The sequence below is a fragment of the Synchiropus splendidus genome, chromosome 11 (assembly GCF_027744825.2).
Source record: "Synchiropus splendidus isolate RoL2022-P1 chromosome 11, RoL_Sspl_1.0, whole genome shotgun sequence".
Classification (NCBI taxonomy): Eukaryota; Metazoa; Chordata; class Actinopteri; order Syngnathiformes; family Callionymidae; genus Synchiropus; species Synchiropus splendidus.
Window position 1 is genome coordinate 8,822,367 of NC_071344.1, and position 20,155 is coordinate 8,842,521.

The window sequence follows — 20,155 nt, forward strand, 5'->3', positions numbered from 1 at the left end:
GGATTCTGACTTTAAAGTGACAATTCTGAGATTAAAGTCAGAATTTTAAAGTCAGAATTCTGAGATTAGAGTCAGAATTCAGAGAAAAAAAGTCAGAATTCTCACTTTAAAGTCAGAATTCAGAGAAAAAAAGTCAGAATTCTCACTTTAAAGTCAGAATTCTGAGGAAAAAATGTCAGAATTCTGAGATTAAAGTCAGAATTTTAAAGTCAGAATTCTGAGATTAGAGTCAGAATTCTGAGAAAAAAGTCAGAATTCTGAGATTAAAGTCTGAATTCTGCCATTTTTTTTGTTCACTGGCCCTAATCCTCTTCCGTAGGTCTTGAATGCATCATGGCACCACACCTCTCTATTTGATAGAACTACAAAAAAACTCTTTTATTTTCAGGAAACAAAATGCAGTTTACACAGGCTCCAACATCAGTGTTTCTTTTATTTGTTGAAGGAAACTTCTCTCCTTCAGGATTCATCCACCAATATTCATCTGTTACCCCATATTCAGTGAACGCTCTTCTACCTGCATTAAATGAAAGGAATTTTCCAGGTCAGTTACAACGCAGATCTCAGATTATTATTTGCACATCCATCCCTGAGCTAGTTTGCCAAAATGTTGACAAAACATAATCATGTAACGGGGCGACTTCCTCCAGACCAAGTCGACAGTAGACAGCCTGTCACAGCTGCAGAGAAAACATGTCCTCCTATCCAATGAGTCTGTTTTCCTGAAGAACAAGTGATCGAGCTGCTGTCAAGATAAAATTGAGAGGCTGTTGTGTGTTGAGAAAGGACAAACTGCAGTCATGATGCAACATTTGAGGCCGGAAAAGTTGGTTATTTCTAGATACAAGCGTATACGTCTCGAAATCCAAACATTATATCTGATGATTTACTACCAAAAATAATCCTCCAAAGAACCTCGATGCATCCAAAGTGATTGAATTACAAGAAGTTGATGCACAGGTAACGGGACTGGGGTGCGATGTGACATGTTTGTGGCATTTCTTGCAACACATTTCGGGCCACATTCATAACATCAAAGGCTCAAATTGAAACACTGGAACGTCTGCGACAAGTGAAGCGGTGTTAGGTGCCCAGATTTTACTTATGCAAGCAGGGAAAATTGGAAGAAAAAGAAGTGAAATGAAAGAGAAGCAAATATCGGTGGCTGCTGGCGTTCACCGATAACTAACCTGATAGCCCCTACGAAAGGTATAGCAGGGTTTCATCTACTGTACTTCCACTGGAAATAAAGGGCTAGAATTCCACTATTGTCACAATGTGACTTAAGCTCCACCCCCAGGCAGACTGACCTACTTCAGTGCTACTTCATAGACGGGTGGAAGCTGTTGAAAACCACAACCACCGGGCAGTAAGTCGCTCAACAAATCATGTTTGCTGTGAACATTAGCTTTGGTGTTGAAAATATAGAGTAATTTTACCGGATGTTCATGAGGAAAATCGTGACTTGTTCAAATGACCTAAGGATGGCCATGACAAAATCAAATTCAGCGACTAAAAATACAACTATTCAGAACCACTGTGTCTGACTTGGGTATCACAAACGTATAAAATTGAATAGAAAATAAAATAATTTTTGGATTGATCTCTTCACACATTTAGAAAGAATTCTCTGCAAAACTGAGGTGAAATAATAAAAATCAGTGTGCTATTTTTAGTGGCTGGCTCACGGAGGATTTTATTCTTATCTTATATTTTGAAACATTCAGTTGCATTGAAATCACAAGAGAGAGTCTAGAGACGCTCTCGTATCAAGGTTGTAATGTTGAAACTGATGCCCTGCTCACATCGCCTGTTTCAACGGGCAGAATGAAAAGCCAATGGATTGGAGAGTGTCTACTTCATGACATTTTCAGAACCACAGTTGCCTTGGAATAAGGAGATGTCACTAGGCATCGGCTCGCTTACTGACCTCATGCTCACACTCACCCATCACGTCATACACAGACGTAGCCATTTAAATAAACCAGCACTCCAAACATGTCCAGCACTGCGTTTTGCATTTCAGTGTACTCCATTGGTTTCTACTGTTGAGTAATTCCCAAGTGACAAACAGAGGCTGTTTCCAGCACTTGCTTCCACCACTGACCATCGGAAAAATATCCGACTTGACAATGGGAATTTCAAGGCTGAGGATCGATAAATGAAAAACTGAGAATTTCAATGGTGGACTGCGAGAGGGCGCCCTGTTGACCACGTTGAGTGGCTGGTAACGAAACCTGACGTGACAGTCTGTTAGCGGCGGCTGCAGAGGAGAGGGCTGATAGGCGTGACGGAGTGGAGAGAAAGGGACAGACAGGGGACGCCTGCTCGGGATTTACAGCGGCGCTGCGCTCACCTAGCAGCTGACCGTACTGCTTCACAGGTCAGCCGCTCTAACCGGACTCCATTAATACACCCACTCCACCTTGTGGCACATGTTCTGCTCTAGCGCACCCACCACCTCAGGGACCGCTACGCTGGCACTTTGCTGCGGCGGCGAGCCGGAGATGGAGGCCTTGGAACAAAGAAATTCTCTCAAAGTAAAAGTTTGAAGAGTAGTTTTATTTCTAGAGTACTTAAAGTAGAGCAATATTGCTTCAGCCTAAAACACATTCATACGTGAACCATCAGCTCCTCAAGGATTTCACGGCAAAGTTTACTTTCAAGCTGCAAAAACTCCTCCGTCATGAACTTGCTGGAAACAACTTTTTTTTTTTTTTGCCGGCGGTTTCTTCAAACCCTTTCCTTTAAATACGCAAATACGTCAAAGCTAAATTCACTTCACAAATAGTGAAACTCAAAGAGGACATTAGAGGAGTTGTGTGCATTTGTTCTTCCTTCAGTCTGTAAACACCATAGCTCAAAAACACATTAGGGGTTGGTTGGAAACGGGTTGACGTAGCAGTGATGGCACATTGGCGTCGTTCTGCTGTCTCATATGAGTTTACAAATGTGTTGAAGGCTGCAAAGCTCATCGCTGTCAGTGATATTTCCTTCTCTCCAGCACTCGCATTGCAACGTTTTACATGAACGTTATGAACGTAATGATGAATCATATGACAAATATACTAAAAAAAAAAAAAGGAATATATATATATATATATATATATATATATATATATATATATATATTTTTTTTTTTTTTTTTTTTTTTTTTTTCATGACAGATATTTCTTTGGGAATATTCTGGTGTGGCAATCCATATAATATCTGGTGAAAAATAAATAAACAAGCACGGCCCGGAGAGACCACTTGATGTGATATAGAATGTTCCACTTTTTTGGCCCGCTGGCCTGAAGCACCCTTTTAGGATTAGCAGGAGCATCATGGTATAAATGTGTTTTATAGTCAGGCAGCTGCTGGGGGCAGCCTGCTTTTTTTATGGTTTCTGGCCGAGTTCAACACAGCCACCTGCTTGGCGTAAAAGCCACGGCGCTGCGGTGGGCTTTATGGCCACGTTCTGCGACTAAACAAAGATATACACGGACGTGCGAGGAGAGCTGCGGCATATGCTGCGCTCTTATGCGATTCATCGGCGCCACGAGCTTCGCAGGGAGCACAAATCCACTGCTGCTTGTGGCTTGTGGCTGAGCACCGTGGGACCTGGATGATATTCATGAAACCACTGATGAATTACTTTCCTCGGCGAGTCATGTTTCCCTTAGGCGTGACTATGTGTGTCACTAATCTGACAACTCTGTTTGCCAAAGCTCCAGAAAGCCCGCTGATCATCCCCAGACTCTGCAACTGGGTGGGGATTCACAGATGATCGCCCCCAGGATCCGCACAAGTGTGGCGGTGGTGGCGGTGGTGGTGGTGGGTTTTTTTTTTTTTTTTTCGGCAGTAGAGGGAGGTGAGTGCCACTCAACCACCTGGTCCTCCGATAAACAGGCTCATGTATGAGGAAGAGAAAAGATGATTAACAGGATCGCAGAGTGTCATCCCTCCCTCGCCCTCGCCCGCTATCTCTCTTTCACAACTGCGAGCAGCAGAGCAAAATTACTCCCTGCCAGTGAATAATAAGGAAGTTCATGAATCGTGACCAATGTGACGGAGCTCGACATGAAATACCAATGAGTGGAGCGTCGCAGCGTGGCAAATGCTACATCCTAATATCAACAGTCACCTTGTGCTACTCCCTCTGCTCCCTGCAAGGACAGCGTATGAAGGCACCAAATCATGCAGCCACACTGCCGACCCACATGCGGGGAAAGGGGATTTGTTTGGGAACAAGGTCGGCATGCATGAGGTCAAGATGGAAGCCAGCGTTTTGAAGACATTGATACGGATGGAGGGATACGCCGAGTCAGTAGATGATGGCGGGATTGCAGCTTCAATTCAAAGCAGGGTAGCTTCACTGGTTACCAGCATCATGCAAGTTAGTTCCTCGCGCCCATCCTTTGTTCAGATGTCGTAGACTCGAACATTTTCTGGGTGTGAAGTGTTTCTGAACCAAGGGTTGCAACACCCAGGCCTGCCATGTTCATTGCTCCACGTCATCCTCAGCTATCATCTTGTCACCAGCTGGGTGAGTCTGATGGGAACACGTGTTCGCCGCTTCATTTGGATTCATGGAAAATCACATTCAATTCACATGACCAGCCCCAATACAACAAGCATAAAGTGACTTTCATGTGGCTGCGGTGACAGGTTGTGCCGTATTGTACCTCAGCGTATGTCTGACTGTTAAACGGCGGTCACAATTATTATATACTTTTCTTTGCTTCCCAAACCATTTTTTCAGCCATGGAAATTATTGTATTCATGTGATAGTTTTTTCTTTAACAAAGACAGATTGTAACTCGGTTGATATTTGATAAAGAAGTGACAATCTGATTCTATCGTCTGCTTATCTTCCTTGTTTCAGGCCTGTGTGAGATGTTCAGGACCCTGCGACCCCGGCATGCCAGGATAAGGTGGTGTGAAAGCTGAATGCACCCAAGATGAAGCTGTTGCAATTCAAAAATGTTTCATCATTTAAAATTTGCTATTCCTTTGTTTCATTTCCTAATTTAATTTTTGTCTCGCAGCTCTTCATGCCAAGGGCTTTTATTTCTTCTTTTCCATCAGTGGGTTCTTGACAGAACAGGGGGGTACCTCACTTGAAAAAAAAAACCAAACATTCATTACTGAATCAGCCACGTCCACGAGGCAACAGTTAAGTCGGTGGGACACTTGAATCTGAGGACGCAGGTGTGGTGTTGCTCAGCAGAAGCAGGTATTTGTTTGAGAGGATATCTCTGTCTGGATGAAGGTGCAGACCAGCGGAGCAGGGATGAGACAGGCGGTGCTGGGGAGAGGAGGCGGGAATGTGACTTAATGTGCTGGCTGAGGCGCAGGATGAGCAGGCAGACAGGTGTGGCTGCAGACAGGGTCCAGATAGGAGACAGAAGTGCAGGGAGGAGAAAGTGCAGGGTCATATCAGAGGCAGCAGGTACCAGGCGGAGGGTAAATTAGCAAATTGCAGATGAGAGGCTGCCTGTGTGTGTGTGTGTGTGGGGACCAGTTCTTGACAGGACACGGTCCTTGTGAGGACCATATGACTTTGTCGGCATGAGGTTAGGCCTCAATTTGAGGATGAAGGCTTCAAAATAACTGGGATAACCCTCACGATTTTATGTTGGAAAGCAGGTTGCACAAATAAACTTAAGAGGTTTTATACACAAAGATAAGAATTCTGGTGTTGATTGTTGTGTCTGTGGTGCGCCCCAATAATCTCAACACAGCACGTCACACACGAAGATTCTGCCCCAGCACCTCCATCAAGAAACCTGTCCTTCAAGCCGGGAATCCCGAAGAAGAAACATCACTGCAGTCGGAGAAGACTAAACGCAGCATGGAAGTGGAAGCAGGATGACGGTGGTGTGGGGTGGCCGGGTAGAAAAATCATGCCACCTGAAGGACCTGGCCAGGTGAAGACGGCGACAGATGGGAGTGACATCTACCCCCGAGAAATAAAAGCCAGTGTCTTTGTTGCCATCGACGCCATAAAAATCAGCCTCGGGTGAGGGCCAAAATTGGGAAATAAACAACCCCATCATTATGTGTACGCCATGTTTCAACACACTTTCAGTGTGTCCACAAGTCATCTGCAACGCTTTGTGTTGCTGTCTGCAAAGCAGCATCAATGAGGATCAGCACTGGAAACACAAAGAGGCTGTGGAAATGGATCAGGTCTTGATCCTTAAACATTGCTTTGAACAGCGGCCAAGGATTGAAGATGAGAGCGAGGGGAAGAGATTCGAGTGAGGTGTTCGGTCTGTTTTTAATGAACGTACATTTTGACCAACTGTGTCAGACCCATGCGACATCCCCATCGTAGATCTCCAGCAGGTGTGGTGGCGGAGGGGACGTGAAGTTGACGTGGAACCACAGTTTTCAATTTCCACCGGGAACAGGGAGGCTATCCTCTTGGAAATGTGATCACGCCAGACTCCCGCGGTACTTCACGGATTGAAAGAAGCGGTGTCTTGTATGACAAGTGTCGTAAAGAATGGACTGATGCAGGATCTCAGAAATTACTGCATCCACTCCATCGACTGCTTCATAGCCACGTTGGTTTTTACTTGCTGGTGATTCTCTCCACTGACCCGCCGCCGGCCCTCTGCAGACAGTGGAAATCGGCAAATTGAAAACAATTCATTGTGTTTGGAAAACCTCCACACAGCTCCACCTCTGCACCGCTTCCGGACCCTGTGGAAATTTGGGGTAACTCCCTGTCTGCACATCTTCCTGAGCTAAAGGACCCAAACATTCTTCAGGGGCATCACCAGCTCCTTGAGCCCAGTTTTGTCTCATACCTGCTCCTCCCCTCTCATCATAGACACTCTGTGTGTTGTACTCTGCACGTAATAAGTGCTTTTCTGATTCAGACAGAAAACCTCCCGAGACCCAAGTGATGAGTCTGAATAAAACATTGCCTCTTTTCAGGTAAATAAACAGACCTGCAACAGATACAAAGCTGATCAGCACAATAGCAGACTACTTTTCAAAGTGAGCATGAATAATTACAAACTATATTTTTAAGGAATGCAAGTTTATCTTTGTTATTTTGGCACTTTGTTAAAAGATCGTCAGTCTCAGGAATAGACAGGATTTAAGACAAACAGACAAAAGCATGATTACCTTGGAGGGAGAAGATTTCTGTGGAAGAAGCGACAATGTTTCCTCACTTGAATCAAAAGCTTGCAGATAAAAACCAGCGGCCATGTTTGAAGCAAGTCCCTCGCATCTACTGAAGTTGTCAGACACTTGTGTGCACTCTTTTTTTTAATTTGAATTTTAGTGATGGTCAGTTCCGGTGTGTTGCATCCTGGACACTGGAGCTGTGCATAAATGGACTCAGCTTTTGATACTGTTTTTAATGGATGTTGGGAGAAGAAGGAACTCGGTGAGGAGCACCAAACAAAGGACTGCCATCTGAAAAATGCAAATTATGGAGTTATTATAGTTTTATTATTCAGAAGACGTGCATTAAAGTAGCAACAATATACATTACCATAAATAAACTACAGTACACATGTATATTAGGGCTGTTTATTGACAGGACTCTACAGATACAATATGTATCGCAATAGAAGAGTGACAATACGATTACACACAATATAATGTGATATTTTAAGTATGGTGATGTACATGGTACTTTTTGTCATGAATCATTATTTCACGGAAAAAAGACCCCAAAACATATAAAAGTTTGCACATTATTGCTACAAAAAAAAATCCAGTTAGTTCTGTAGCTCATAGTTTTATTTCAATGCATCAAATATTTATGAATTAAATATAGCTAAAGTGCACTCAAGATATCGATACAGTATCATGCCATCGAGCATCATGATATTTGAGTGTATTAATGTTTTATTACTCCCTAGTGCATCTATGTATTGTCAACATTTTAGCCAGTAATTGAGGACAAGTTAGTGACTGGCTACTAACAGTAAAAAATAAATAATTTGAACAATATCATTGTCAGAAACCAATCCAAAGTGACGTTTATTTTGGGGTTGACATCATGTCTGTGCAACACTCGACTGGACTTGGATGTTTCAGTGTCAGATAAAGCGATGTAGTCTTCCCTTCAGGTTCCATTCGCTGCAACTCTCTCACCCCTCAAAGAAACCCAGGACGTCTTAAAAAATCCTGCATGCGAGCCTCATGCGCGCTGGCGAGGGCCTTTTCTTATTTATCAGCCTGAAATCCGCTCACTTCTCCTGCAACATTTCCACCCTGGAATCAGTTGTTTGTGCGGTAACCTGCGCATTATTAACAAACTCAGGTTAAGACTCCGAGCAGCAAAATAAATCTGGTAGCAGTCCGGAATGGTGCGTGCTTTATTTTTCATGAGTGTTTGTGTGTACGTACAGAGAGTGCGCGTGTGCTTGTGCCTGTAAGTTTCTGTTGGCAGGGTCAACCCTTTTATCCTTGTCTGTCAGGAAAGAGCGTGTGAGTGTTTCAGCATTTTCCGTAGGGACTATTTCAGTGGAGGGCAAAGAACACAGAGAAACTTTGAAAGAGCTTTTATGTACTTTTGAGCGAAATGATCCTAAGAAAGGGCTTTTTGTATAAGAAAAAAAAAATACTTTTTATACAGGCCTCCGCATTCAGAAGGGCACTTACTCAATTACCAAGCTCCCTCCTTGGCTTTCTGCATCCATCAGTCCCCCTCCTCTATTCTTAGGTCGGCATGTGTGTTGTGTTAGGAGGCTTCGCTGTGGGCTAAGAGCATGTAGCCGAGTAATCTGGGCCAGTGAGCGTACGGTGAGTCAGCCATTCGCAACCACTTTTCGGCCATATTGTCAGACCTCAAAAGATCAAGCAGCCCAAATAAAGAGGCCTCATTCTGGATTACTAACGCCGACTATTTTTAAATATATATTTCAGCCTCATGCATTTTGTGTGATTAATTTCTGACTTTTGAGACTGTTAAAAATAGTCTGCATACAGATGCCGCTGATGCGTATGACAAGAACGAGAGGTAAACTCATTCTGTCGCCCTCACTTTGCCGTCGCAGCTGTTTTTTTTTTATTTCCAAGTGCAGCCTTGTCACTCAAGAGGCTGAAAGGCAAGACCTCATGCAGGCTTGACAGATGAAAGTCTACACACTTTATTTTGATATTTATGGAACCTCACGCAGGAGCTTCTTCTGCTCGCTATCGACGTTCTCTCCCTCTGTCCATCTGCCTGGCAAAATCCAGCGGCAGACAAAGGAAGACCACAGCTTACTCAGTGATCTGAATCAAATGGCAAAAGCAGGAGAAGAGGAGGAGGAGAAGGGGAGGCGAGGGGAAGAGGAGTGATGGGTGCCAGGGAGAGAGCGAGGGAGACTGAAGGATTGGGTGGTGAAGGGAGGCATGAGGGGCGAGATGTGGATTTTTTCTGACAGGTTGAAGTCTCCTCGGAGCTGACCCGCTCCCTGCTGGGAGCCATGTCTCCTGGATGTGGGTGAGGTGAGACAGGAGGGAGGAAGTGAACGGAAGAAGGCGCATTGAACTGTGATTATAGAAATGCAGCATCCCTGAGGTGGTTCGGAAAAATAACAAAAGCAGCAGTCGAGAAACTTTGCTCGGCCACAAGTTATTGGAACATGAAAACTTATTTAACTCTTCCCCTCGCCTTGGTGACACGATCAAATAATGTGGCAAATCCAGGAAGCCATGGAGTCCATTAGTCTGACATCAGAGGCTGCAGACTCATATATCCTCTTCATGTGACAGGGCGAGAACAAGGGATGTTAAGGGTGTTATTTTATACTGAAACTACCGTCAACCACTCAGGCGTTGACCAAGAAAAACGCGGGTTTCATGGCCAGGTTTGTCTGAATGGAATTAGTCACTCGGCCAGTACTCCATTCCATGTCTCTGTCAGCAGGTTTCATGGACTGTCTTCAATATGGTCATAAGGAGCATCAAAGGACCGTTACAAAAAAAAGCGAAACACACATATCGACTATTTGCAAGTTGACTTTTGTTGACATGCGTAGGAGGAGGTTGAGGTTAGGGCCTCTACATGATTCACGGTCCATGGCATCAGGACATGTTCGGCCAAACCTGCCTCAGTTGAAACGCAAAGGCGTCAACACGCAAACATACCAAAGTCCACATTAACATAGGACCTATTTGAGGCCATGGGTGAGAGGATGTGTTGACCTCACCACGCAGTCGAGTGGAACATACTGTAGTGATCAGCCTTTGAGGTGACCAGCATCTGCAACTGGTTGCTTATTGTACTCATTGGCAGATTGTTTGAGTTATTTCCTTGGTTGTTTTATTGTCTTTTTCCAGAGGGAAGCCGTGAAAATAATTCCCTTTGCTGCTACGAATATATATATATATATATATATATATATATATATATATATATATATATATATATATATATATATATCTTGTACAAAGTGTTGGTTGGTTCTTGAGCTGAAATGGCTTGCAGTCTCTCCTGAATGTCGAGAACTCCAGACGTGAAATCATAGGATGTTTGTCCTACCAGTCAGCAAGCAAAAGGAACAGGCTGTGAAGGAAGAGATTCAAAAACATGGATTGAAACAGAACAAGGATTAGGCTGAGGAGGATCGCCGTGTGAAGGGCAATCCCAGATGCTGTTGTCTCCACCTCCCCGAGATGCTCCTGGATTAAAGAAGAGAAAAATCAGTGAAGCATGACTCCCGACCGACGACCCTTCACTGGGCTCTAAGTCACTGTTGGATGTTCACCTGACAGTAAACCCTATTTTAAAAAATCCCTTCAGCTGAACCTGAAAATACAGATTTTAGAAGGGGGGAAAATGGCGGCCCATGATTCTCCTGCAACTTGTTGCAAAGCATAGGAGGCTTGAGGAGAAGTAGGGAAGATGACCACGAGCTGCACCGCGCCATTATTGGCAAAAGATGAGTTCAGTCTGGAGTCAAAGCTTTTAGTGTGTGGGTCAGTTTTTGTTCTTACTCTCCCCCATGGTCATAAAGTTCGGGTCATGACCAAAAATGCAACATAATGGACATCAGTCTTCTCATGTGTGTAATAATCGAAGGAGAGATGCCTTTTACTTGGCCGCCTGTCGAGAAATGCACCCAGCATCTTTTTACAGATTGAAAGCCCTTCCAGTCAGGACATGAACAATCACCTATTGCAGTTTGATATCCTTTACCCAAATCTAAACCCAATGTAAACATGTGCATGAAATAGCAGACTAAATCACAACATTTTTGGTAGTTTTTTTGGTAGTTAAAGTGAGGTGCAATACAAGTGTAGGGAGTGTGTCGGAGGTAACCGACCGTACACAGGTAGAAGTAAGTGCATTTTATCGCAGGTTTGATCATTTTGATGGCGACGTGGACCGAGTTTTTGGATTCCAAGAGACCTTACCATATCCAGTTTTTGAAAGATACAAAATGAATCAAACATTTGATTCCAATGAAATGGCTATTCATCAACAGCTGCAGCGAAAGGCGGAGTCAGAGTCAACATAGACGCTGGTCGCTCTGTTATAATGTAGGAGTAGAAACTATGGCTATGTTCACAGAGCAGTCAAAAGTGACTGAAATCCTCTTTCATTTGACTCAATGCTACCCAAATCCATGTTTTCATGACAGTTCAACGAGATCTGTCTTTCTCACAAAAGCAACCCAAGCTACTTGAGGTCCCAAATCCAATAGGTTTCCAATCTTTTGACATGCGACTTGGTCACATCCATCTGACCTACACGTTATTAAGTGGTCACAAACATACATAAAAGTTCTTCTTGTCATTGGGATATGATGAATGAACTCACGAGTCAGTGAAGTAACACACGTCAGAATCCCAGCACTCTTGGCTCCCAGTCCGTCTTTCTGTATGGATGTTGCTGCAAAGGCCCCAAATAACGCCTTCACCTTTGCTGTGAAACAAATACAGTGGCACTTCGGTTCTCCACCACAATCCGTTCCAGAAGGCCGTTCGAGAAGCGATTAGTTCAAAATCTGAATCGATTTTCCCCATTACAATGAATGGAAAAAGAAATAATGTGTTCCAAGCCTTAAAATAGGCTTTTGTAGGAGTGAATGTAGAGTGTCTGCTGCAGGTGCGCTGTTCCTCTATGTGTGTGGCCGCTGCATGTGGGAGGGGTTGCTGAGTGAGTGACGTCTCTCCAGAAGTGAAGAGGTGCCCGGTGCGTGTCCAGCTCTGAATGTGCGCTTCTGTGCAGCTTGGCTGTGACAAAGTCATAAACCAAGTCACGCTCTGTCCCAGACTCGCCTCATCCCTGTCCCAGCTCCAGCCCACAACAGGACATCAAACCCTGGAGTGAGCTCCAGCCTCGGAGGTGTGGAGAGCGAGCACCTCCCCTGTGACACTCTACCACGGTCCAGTGTGGAGACAGGAAAGGTTTTACACCTCAATATGAAGAAAAAACAGTGAGTAAATGTAGCTAACAGGACACGTCTGCATACAGAGGCTGCGTTATACACAATAACAAAGCGCGTCGTGGGTCAGCTGATCTGAGTTCGAGTTCCGGATTTTCGTTCGAAATCTGAAGCAAAACCAAAAAAAAAAAAAAAGTAGAATTTTTTTGTTCGAACTCCGTTTTGTTCGTATTCCGGGACGTTCGAAAACCACTGTACACTGTCCACTGGTACCACTGTATATTGCGCATGTCCTGCCGCCAGTAGGGAAGCAACTCTAGCATAGTGGAGCACACTTTTCATCATGTCCTCCAACGCACATGCAGGACACTTTTGGGGCATTTCACACTGGTCCCATTTGAATGAAAATGTGAACAACCTCCCAAAACAATGAAAAATCGCCAGGGTAAAAAGACGTCATTGATCACAGGCTAACTGGCAGTGGGTGGGCTCACATGCGCCCCCTAACCAAGCGGCAGAGTATTACTCCAACACTGCATGCTTGATCACACTCCTGCATATGCTGCTATCATTTCAGGCGCGTGGTTCGTGTCGCAAAGCGCCGCGTGAATAAGGTTCCTCCTCAGCCGAAATGAGCTCAGGTAAGGAGGGAATTATCAGCTTTTGTCTGGTCTCCATCACGTCTGCAGCATTCCTCAAGTAGGTGGAAAAGCAAAATGAAAACTTAATTACGTCGTGCTCCTGCTGACAAGCGATCTGTCACCAGCCGCATGAACAACTGTGTGCCAACAACCAGGCTGGAGAGGAAAGGAGAAGCGGCGTGGCTCACGGCTTATGTTGCAAACCCAGATCACTGGAGGTCGTAAAATAATTTTACGATTCGATAAGGTGTGATTTATCGTCTAATTGTGTGGGAAAGTGCTGCGAAACCGTCATTGAAGTCGCAGTTACAGCAATTTGGCAGGTAAGTGAAACTTGCTAAATAACACTGTAACTCACCAAGGCGGACCTCCCCAAAACCTCCCTCCTGCCTTTAAAGGATACGAGGCTTCAGTTCACTCGCAGCCAAATACAAATGAACCTTGCTAGATCGACAATGAAGCTAATTAGAATGGTGTTCTGCTGCACATATCTCTAAACACAGATCACAGCTTGTTGGGAGATGAATCTCCATCTGTTTGACTGTGCACAGAGGGGAGGCGGGAGACTCGGAGGAACCTAGCCCCAAGATTTGCAGGAACACGGGTCTGTGTGTGTGTGGCTGGGTGGGTGGAGGGGAGAGGAGGGGGTGGTGTTTCAAGGGGGGAGGGTTCATGGGGTTACTTAACTGTGGCCCCAGGGGTCTCTGAGTGGGGGATGTTACACTAAGCAGCAAGGACAGGAACAGCGTCTGCCCACCATTCGACTCTCACTCTGGGGGACTGAGACATCCTGACAGGAAGTGATGCATGAGAGAGGGAAAATATTAATAAAATAATCATGTTTGAAGAAGGTCCACACGATTGTTAAGATTATCGAAAGTGCCATAACATTACATCAGACAGATAAGACACATGGAGGAAGCAGGGAAAGCAGGGGACAACTAAAATAAAACCCAACAAAAAAATCAAAACACGACACTGAACGATACACTGGTATAAATATGCTGTGTTTCACTTGTGCACAGGACCTGGAAACTCCCAGCAACGCACACTGACTTTGGATTTCCCAGACAAAACAGGGATCAATCTTATAAAATTATATTTCTATTTACAGGCTTATATTTTCTATACTATTCAAATTAAAAAGAAGATTTTTTAAACATACCAAATTCAGTTTCACTTCTTGTTGAACACCTTTGACACCAGGAGACAGTGAAAGACTAATCTCTCACCTTCCGCACTTTTTGACTTGAATAATAATAATAATGATATTAGTTATGAGTGATGTTCAGTGAAATGTGCTGTATATTGAGCTCACTTTTTTTTCTTTTCCAGCTTGCTCAGCTGGATTAATAGTGTTGTGGGACGATGGCATCTGTTCTCACTCTTGAAACTGTGGAAATGAATCCACTTATAGTGTGTCAAAAGCTGAGAACTCAGCAGCAGGCTTGAGGTGAAGACTTTAGCTTGCATTTGTGGATGACAGTGTACAGCAGATTCTTCACCAGACTGATAGGTGTTACTTCATTGGAGGCAACAATAAACTTGATTTCTGACATGCATAACTCCAGTGTTTCACTATAAACATCGAAAGTAGACAAAAGAGGCAATTCAGGTGCACCGGAACCAGGAAGCCTTTAAGCCATTGGTGTCCAAACTGGTCCTCAAGGGCCGCAGTGGGTGCAGGTTTTTGCTCCAACCCGACCGGCACACGCAGCTTCACCACTCAGGTGTCTGAAGACTGTCATCAGTGGATTGTCAGTCAGGTGCTGCTTGTTTCAGATGACACCTGATGGGTGAGACTGTGTGAGCTTGATGGGTTGGAACAAAAACCTGCAGCCACTGCGGCCCTTTCTTTCAGTTCGGACACCTCTGCTTTAAGCACCAGGTGGATCGCTGATTGCACAAGGGTTTCAACGGAGCGCAAGAGAAGATGGAGGGAGCAGGAAAGTGGGCAACTAAAATCAAACCCAACAAAAATCCAAACACAACACTGAATGACACACTGGCATGAATATGATGTGTTTCAGTTGTCCAGCGGACTGGGAAGCTCCCAGCACCGCACGCTGACTTTGGAGTTCCCAGTTGATAGGTTGGAAAATCCAAGATGGCTTCCCCAACCGGAAACGAAACACACCAAAAGGAATAAACACACTCCACAAATTCACATTTCCTATTCATTCTACAGGTTTTTTTGTGCTGCAAACTGAACATATATTTCCGTTGAGTTGCTCATAGTCAGACAACGCATGCTTGATAATACTTTTCATTGATGTCGCCATCTTCTGGAGAGCACCAAACTGTGCTGTGGCAACCTTCCCATCTCGGACTTCCAGCTTCCCAGTTGACTGGAACACAGCAATAGTACTTTATATGACCATGTGCTGGACCAATGGTGCCAAAAAGTTGGCAGCCATTACAGCTGAGGAATTCCAGCTGTCCTGTCCACAGGTGCTGTCCTTGGTCCCAGATGCGGCGTTGCTCCCGGCGAAATAGGTTGCAGAGTTGACTCACCTTTAAATCAGATTCATTTCCTTTTGTCCAGCAGGTGATCTCTCTCCACGCCTGTTCAAATGCGTGCACATTGTCTCAGAAATCCCTCCGAGCCTTTTTTTAAACTTGATACTAAGAGCAATAAGCTAAGCCAAATGCGCGATCTCAGTTCAGTTTCTGAGGTTGAGCATCTTGTGTAGCATCCTATTTAAGTTCCACTTGCATTTTGATCAGTTTCTAGTTTATAAAAAGACATTCAAAAACAGATTAAAAATAGATCATGAAAAAATAACATTGAGCGGCCTCTGTTATATCAGTCAGCAATATCCCACATTTGTTTCCTTGACTTATATGTGTTCGTTTAGGTTTCGTCGGTGTGAATCACTGCTGAAAAACACGACACAAAGATGTTGTTTTTTTCAGAAATGGGTTTATACAACAAAGTGGTTACGGTTAGTATCATAGTCCATTACATACTTGATGGAAGGAGGGTGTTCATGTTTATTCAACGTCCTTGAATACAAACAAACTGTTACAAATATAAATGTTTTTTTTTTTTTTGTTGGACAATAAACACAACAACACGGAAGGAAGGCAGGGATACGTCAGCTTTTTTTTTTCCTATCTGTGATAACACACGCCTTGTCAGGTACTTTTCTGCCAGAAATAGTTTCATCAACAGGAAGCGCTCAGTATTATGGACTTGATATGTCAGGAAAAGTGTTTGCCCAAAAAGATCTGTGTTAGTGATAACAACTCTTTACATTAGCCATTCAGAGGTAAAGTGCATGATCAATGAGCGTAAGCTACACTGCAAACCTTTATTAAAGCACTCGCCCTGCAATAAAAAAAAATAAAAATAAAATGGCAGCATAACCGTTAGAGAGGCATCTCATACCCCTGCCTCCTTTTCATATCCACACAATTTCCACAAGGACACGTCATACAATCAGGTTTGTTAGTCACAAGAAAGAGACTCATGGGATGTTTGGCGGAAAAAACTTAACAGGCTATTTTTCATCGTCTGACACTAATGGATGAATGGGAGGGGCAACAACCACAGGGTCATGACAGATGCAACCATTGTGGAAGCGAAACGTTGCTTCACCGAAAACAAATACAGCAACTGCTTTCAAGCAGTTTTGTCGATCCACTTCAGGTAAGTTTGAATCCAAACAGCAACAGGTCAAAACAGACACTTTGAAGGTGAAATATTGCTGTTTGAGTCAATGCATATTGTTTTCGAGAACTTCTACAATGGTGAGCATCTTGGCTCTTATTACTATCCTACAATGGAATTCTTTTTTTATTTATTTATTTTTTTAAAGCTTGTTTAAAGTTAAGGAATGCCATATGATATTATAGTAATAACATCAAAATGTCCTACGTTTTTTTTAAATGCTTTGTACAGTTTTCCCAGAGACTCCTGACATAGAAAATCTTTTTTTTTTCTTTTTAAAAATGGCACATCAGAAAAAAACAAAAAACATTTCAGTCAAATTAGGTTAAAAAATTAAAATACAATTATCCGAGTCACAATAAATCCTTTTGAAGCAAAGGTCACATGGGTATTGTGTGGAGGGATTCTACAGGTTTGAGACCGTCTATCTGCCTTCTGCAGCTGCTTTCCGCACACATCTTAAGAACTCTCATCTTCACCGAATCCTTTATGCGTAAACCTCATTTCCGATGACGACTTATATTCAGGGCTGAATTATTGTCATCTTAAATATGCAGACTTCTCGGAGCATTGTGGGCGCACCTTGAGCTGTGATGATGTGTAAAATTGCATTTTTCAGAAGCATGCCGAGTGGGATATAAAAGGGAACAGAAATATAATGCTGGCAGATAGCTTAAATATGAAATCCCAATTTTTTTCACCCCAGGATTTCAGCGCGCAGAGGCTTATTTTGCAAAACAGTCGCGCGCACACACTGCCGAGGAAAAGAAGAATTATGGCGAAGTAACTTGTGTTCTGGTAAAACAGTCGCTTATGACATTATTGCTGAGGGATTGCAGGACATCTGGAGACTCACAAGCTAAGACACGGATCATCTGGCCTGTGGTGGCCCTCGGTCGATAATTCCGGCTATGCCTGCTCTGCACTGGTTGTTTTTAGCAGCATCTGCTTACAGTTTAGGGCAGTAAGGGGACAGAGCAGCCCCAGGCATGAATATATGGATAAGTAGTGCGCATAAAAACACTGGAGCTGCCTTCACAGCAAACGACTATAAGCACGAACAGCAAACATCAGGTGTTTATTTCACTTTTCAAAGCTTCATTTGATGAGAAACAGCTGTGATGTTGTTCTGCCGGCAAACAGTGACTCTAATAGTCCGATTACTTCTGTGTTTACGCTTGACAAATACGGCCCCTGGCTGAAGCAAAACACCTTTGTCGGGTGAATGTATTTCCCGTGCAGAGAAAGAGATCATCGGCGTACGACTTGATTTACTGTTGGACCAAGTTGGTGACGGCAGCTGAATCTGATCGCTCACAAATACCTGTCTCTTGGGCAAGAGGGGAAAAGCGGTGTTTTTGCAGTAATACTCCGCCAGAGGTGACATTTAATCTCTCATCAGACTGGGAAGCCTCCAACTGAAGGTGACCAGGTGAGGACCTTATAAAACCCGCTGGAGTGTCCGACTGACGTGACGATTAAAACATGTTCTCGGGTCAATTTAGTTAGCGGCATAAAAGGGCAGCTAAATGGCGGTCTGTCGGGGGACATCGAGATCAGCTTGTCTTTAGCTTCAGCTCAAACAAATCAATCACCAGACGCCATACTGGCGGGAGAAGCACGTTTTTAGGAGAAAAACTGACGCTGAATTAGCGCACGCTAGCATATATGCGAGTAGGGCCCGCAAACATACATCAACATACAGACCTTTAGCGACCCCTGACCTTCTGACTCCGCTGCCGCAGCCCTCATTGTGTTATACAACTCCAAAACTGTCGCTGCCTTTAAACGTCGAGTTTTGACTCTGAAAGTGATCCAGATCAGCACCTGCAGCTGTTGTTTAGATATAACAGATCTAAAAATAAAACGCATCTTGTCAAATTTAAGATTACACGCTGAGTATCTGTGAGTCACCCACTCCGAAATATTGCTGCAGACAGGGGCCCGCTCCAAAGGCTTTTGTAAGATACATGAAATGAAATGATTCATGCCGACTTCGGCTGCTTTTGACAATAAAGCACTGAGGAGAGGGAGGGAACTAGACTCTCCTCTCTTTTACATGCTGATAATTCAGGGGGTGGATGTTGACTCAAGAGGGCTTCTGCAGGGGAGAGTCGCACTCCTGACCCTGTGTTCGGCAGAACTTGAGGTCCAGCCCATTAAAAGTTTCCGGAAAATTCAAACAGCTTGCAGGAAATCTGGACGCTCCGTCATGAATTCATCCGTGGTTGAGACAACCACTGAGATATTGAGTTGCTTTTCAGATGCTAAATGGGGAGAATGTCTGGAAAATTACATCAAAATGTAAGTTAGGAATTCTGTACGTTGAACGGTGGGAAAACCCTGATCAAAGACTGGCTGAAATTTTAGGCATAAGCACCAATATGCAGACACATCCTCAGTGTCAGTCAGCTGACACTTGACACGTGAAGCTGCCGGTGCTTAATCCACAAGGTAAAACTCACCATGAAGTGTTTTAATTCATCCGTTCGCCACTGATTTCTGACAAAGACTCCTGTTAGTTAATAACATAAACAATACTGACATTTTCTTTGACAGTACTAAAGTCACTTTTTCGTTTTTGACAAATTAAAAGGCAAGTAAAATGTAAAAACCATATCTTGATAAAACATATTCAGCACTAAAACCGGTCAAAACCTAAGAGTGGTGTCAAAGGTAGCATGATATTGTAGGGTTGCTTTGTCAGCTCCGTACATGACATTGTCTGTGGGTGTTGAAGCAAGTGCGTGCCACAGTGGCCGGCGGTCAGATGTCGTCTCCAGGTGTCCCCGTCGCCGGCCTCTTTGGCACTCATCTAGCGTCAGGCACAGGTGATCATCGACCTTGGTGGTTGGGGTTGTGCCTCGAACGAGATCGTTCCAAGACGGCGCGTCGGTTGTCTGATGAGAAGAAATAGAAACAACGGGAAAAAAAAAAAAAGTAAATCAAAACACAGAGTGAGACTGGGAAAGAACAAGAAAGTGTTGTTGCATTGATCCGTCCTGGCATGCAGGAGCTCGACTAAATGAAAGTGGGTACGAAGGAGCGAGGGAGGCAGAGAAAAGAGACGGGGAGGAAAAGCAAATCAACATGAAGCAAATACGGGCCGGCTGAGAGCAAAACAGCAGGGGAGTCGAGGGAAGCTGAAGACACTGCTGGAGTGGAGGTACATCTGACTGGTGCTATCGTAACCTTATTATATACTTCCACTCAATAGCCCTTCAACTTATTTTCACATGAGTGGAAGCAGACACAGGGGAAGTACATGAATAAACAAGAAAGGGTTTCAAGCATCCGCGACACATTCATAACAGGAAAAGACAGACAAGGTGAATTTAATTCATGTTTACTATTTCTGTTCTTAGAACTTTAAAGAGGGCTGTGGTTCGCAGCTCCACTCTTTGTATGGTTTATTTTAGAGATAAGAGCAGGTTCTACGGTGCGTTCCTCCTTCCACTTCGCAAAACTAAAACTCCTGCAGGGTCACTTTTGTCTGCAGTGGTTGGTAA

General features: G+C 44.0%; 1 protein-coding gene across 5 annotated transcripts in view; it reads right to left on the reverse strand.

Moving 5' to 3' along the window:
- Positions 1-15,899: 15,899 nt before the first annotated feature.
- The window catches only part of diaph2 (diaphanous-related formin 2), a 335,124-nt gene continuing 330,868 nt past the window's right edge, over positions 15,900-20,155 (reverse strand). For all 5 annotated transcript variants that reach the window (XM_053878770.1, XM_053878769.1, XM_053878771.1 and 2 more), the window contains one exon: positions 15,900-19,546. In XM_053878770.1, coding sequence (XP_053734745.1) covers positions 19,482-19,546 — 65 coding nt within the window. In that variant the 3' untranslated portion in view covers positions 15,900-19,481. The remainder of the gene's footprint in view (positions 19,547-20,155) is intronic.